The sequence below is a fragment of the Buceros rhinoceros genome, unplaced genomic scaffold, assembly GCF_000710305.1.
Source record: "Buceros rhinoceros silvestris isolate BGI_N320 unplaced genomic scaffold, ASM71030v1 scaffold35951, whole genome shotgun sequence".
NCBI classification, from domain to species: domain Eukaryota; kingdom Metazoa; phylum Chordata; class Aves; order Bucerotiformes; family Bucerotidae; genus Buceros; species Buceros rhinoceros.
Window position 1 is genome coordinate 620 of NW_010396555.1, and position 513 is coordinate 1,132.

At 50.9% G+C, this 513-nt stretch overlaps 1 protein-coding gene across 1 annotated transcript in view; it reads right to left on the reverse strand.

Annotated features, from left to right (window-relative positions):
- Positions 1-372: 372 nt before the first annotated feature.
- TCF24 (transcription factor 24) overlaps positions 373-513 on the reverse strand; it is a gene marked incomplete at its 5' end in the record, with an annotated part of 1,651 nt that continues 1,510 nt past the window's right edge. The window contains one exon of the mRNA XM_010145937.1: positions 373-486. Within this exon, the coding sequence (XP_010144239.1) occupies positions 373-486 (114 nt within the window). The remainder of the gene's footprint in view (positions 487-513) is intronic.

Here is a 513-nt window from a genome sequence, read left to right on the forward strand (position 1 = left end):
CTGGTTCCAGACTCACCCTTTGCTCTTCACCCCGTCCTTCCCACCCCTTCCCCCCATAGCCATCACTGCTGGTACCGCAGGGGACGGGGTCACCCGCCAGCAGCTCGGCTGCTGCAGCGGCCTCCAGCGTGGGTGCGGCTGACACCGGCTTCTTCTCATCCCCCGTTCAGACCCCAGCAATGTCCTTCCTCAGTGCTGGAAACTGATGATATGTCACATTCACTTGATGAGGTATGAACTACATTTAAGAATCAACCCTCTCTCCACAAACAGCATTTCGGGAATTATCATTTGTCTGTAGATACTATTTTTTAACTTAAATACATATATAAGGTGTAATAAATAACCATTTTTTTAAAGCGAGAAGGGAGATCAGATTTGTGAAGCTGCTGATGTTTCTCCTTGGTTTGCGCTGTCTGCCGGTGCCGAGTGAGTCAGAAACTGTCCCGTGGCTCCGATGTACAACCTTGAACGCATCGGCCACTTCTGCAAGAGAGGAGACAAGCCCAGCGC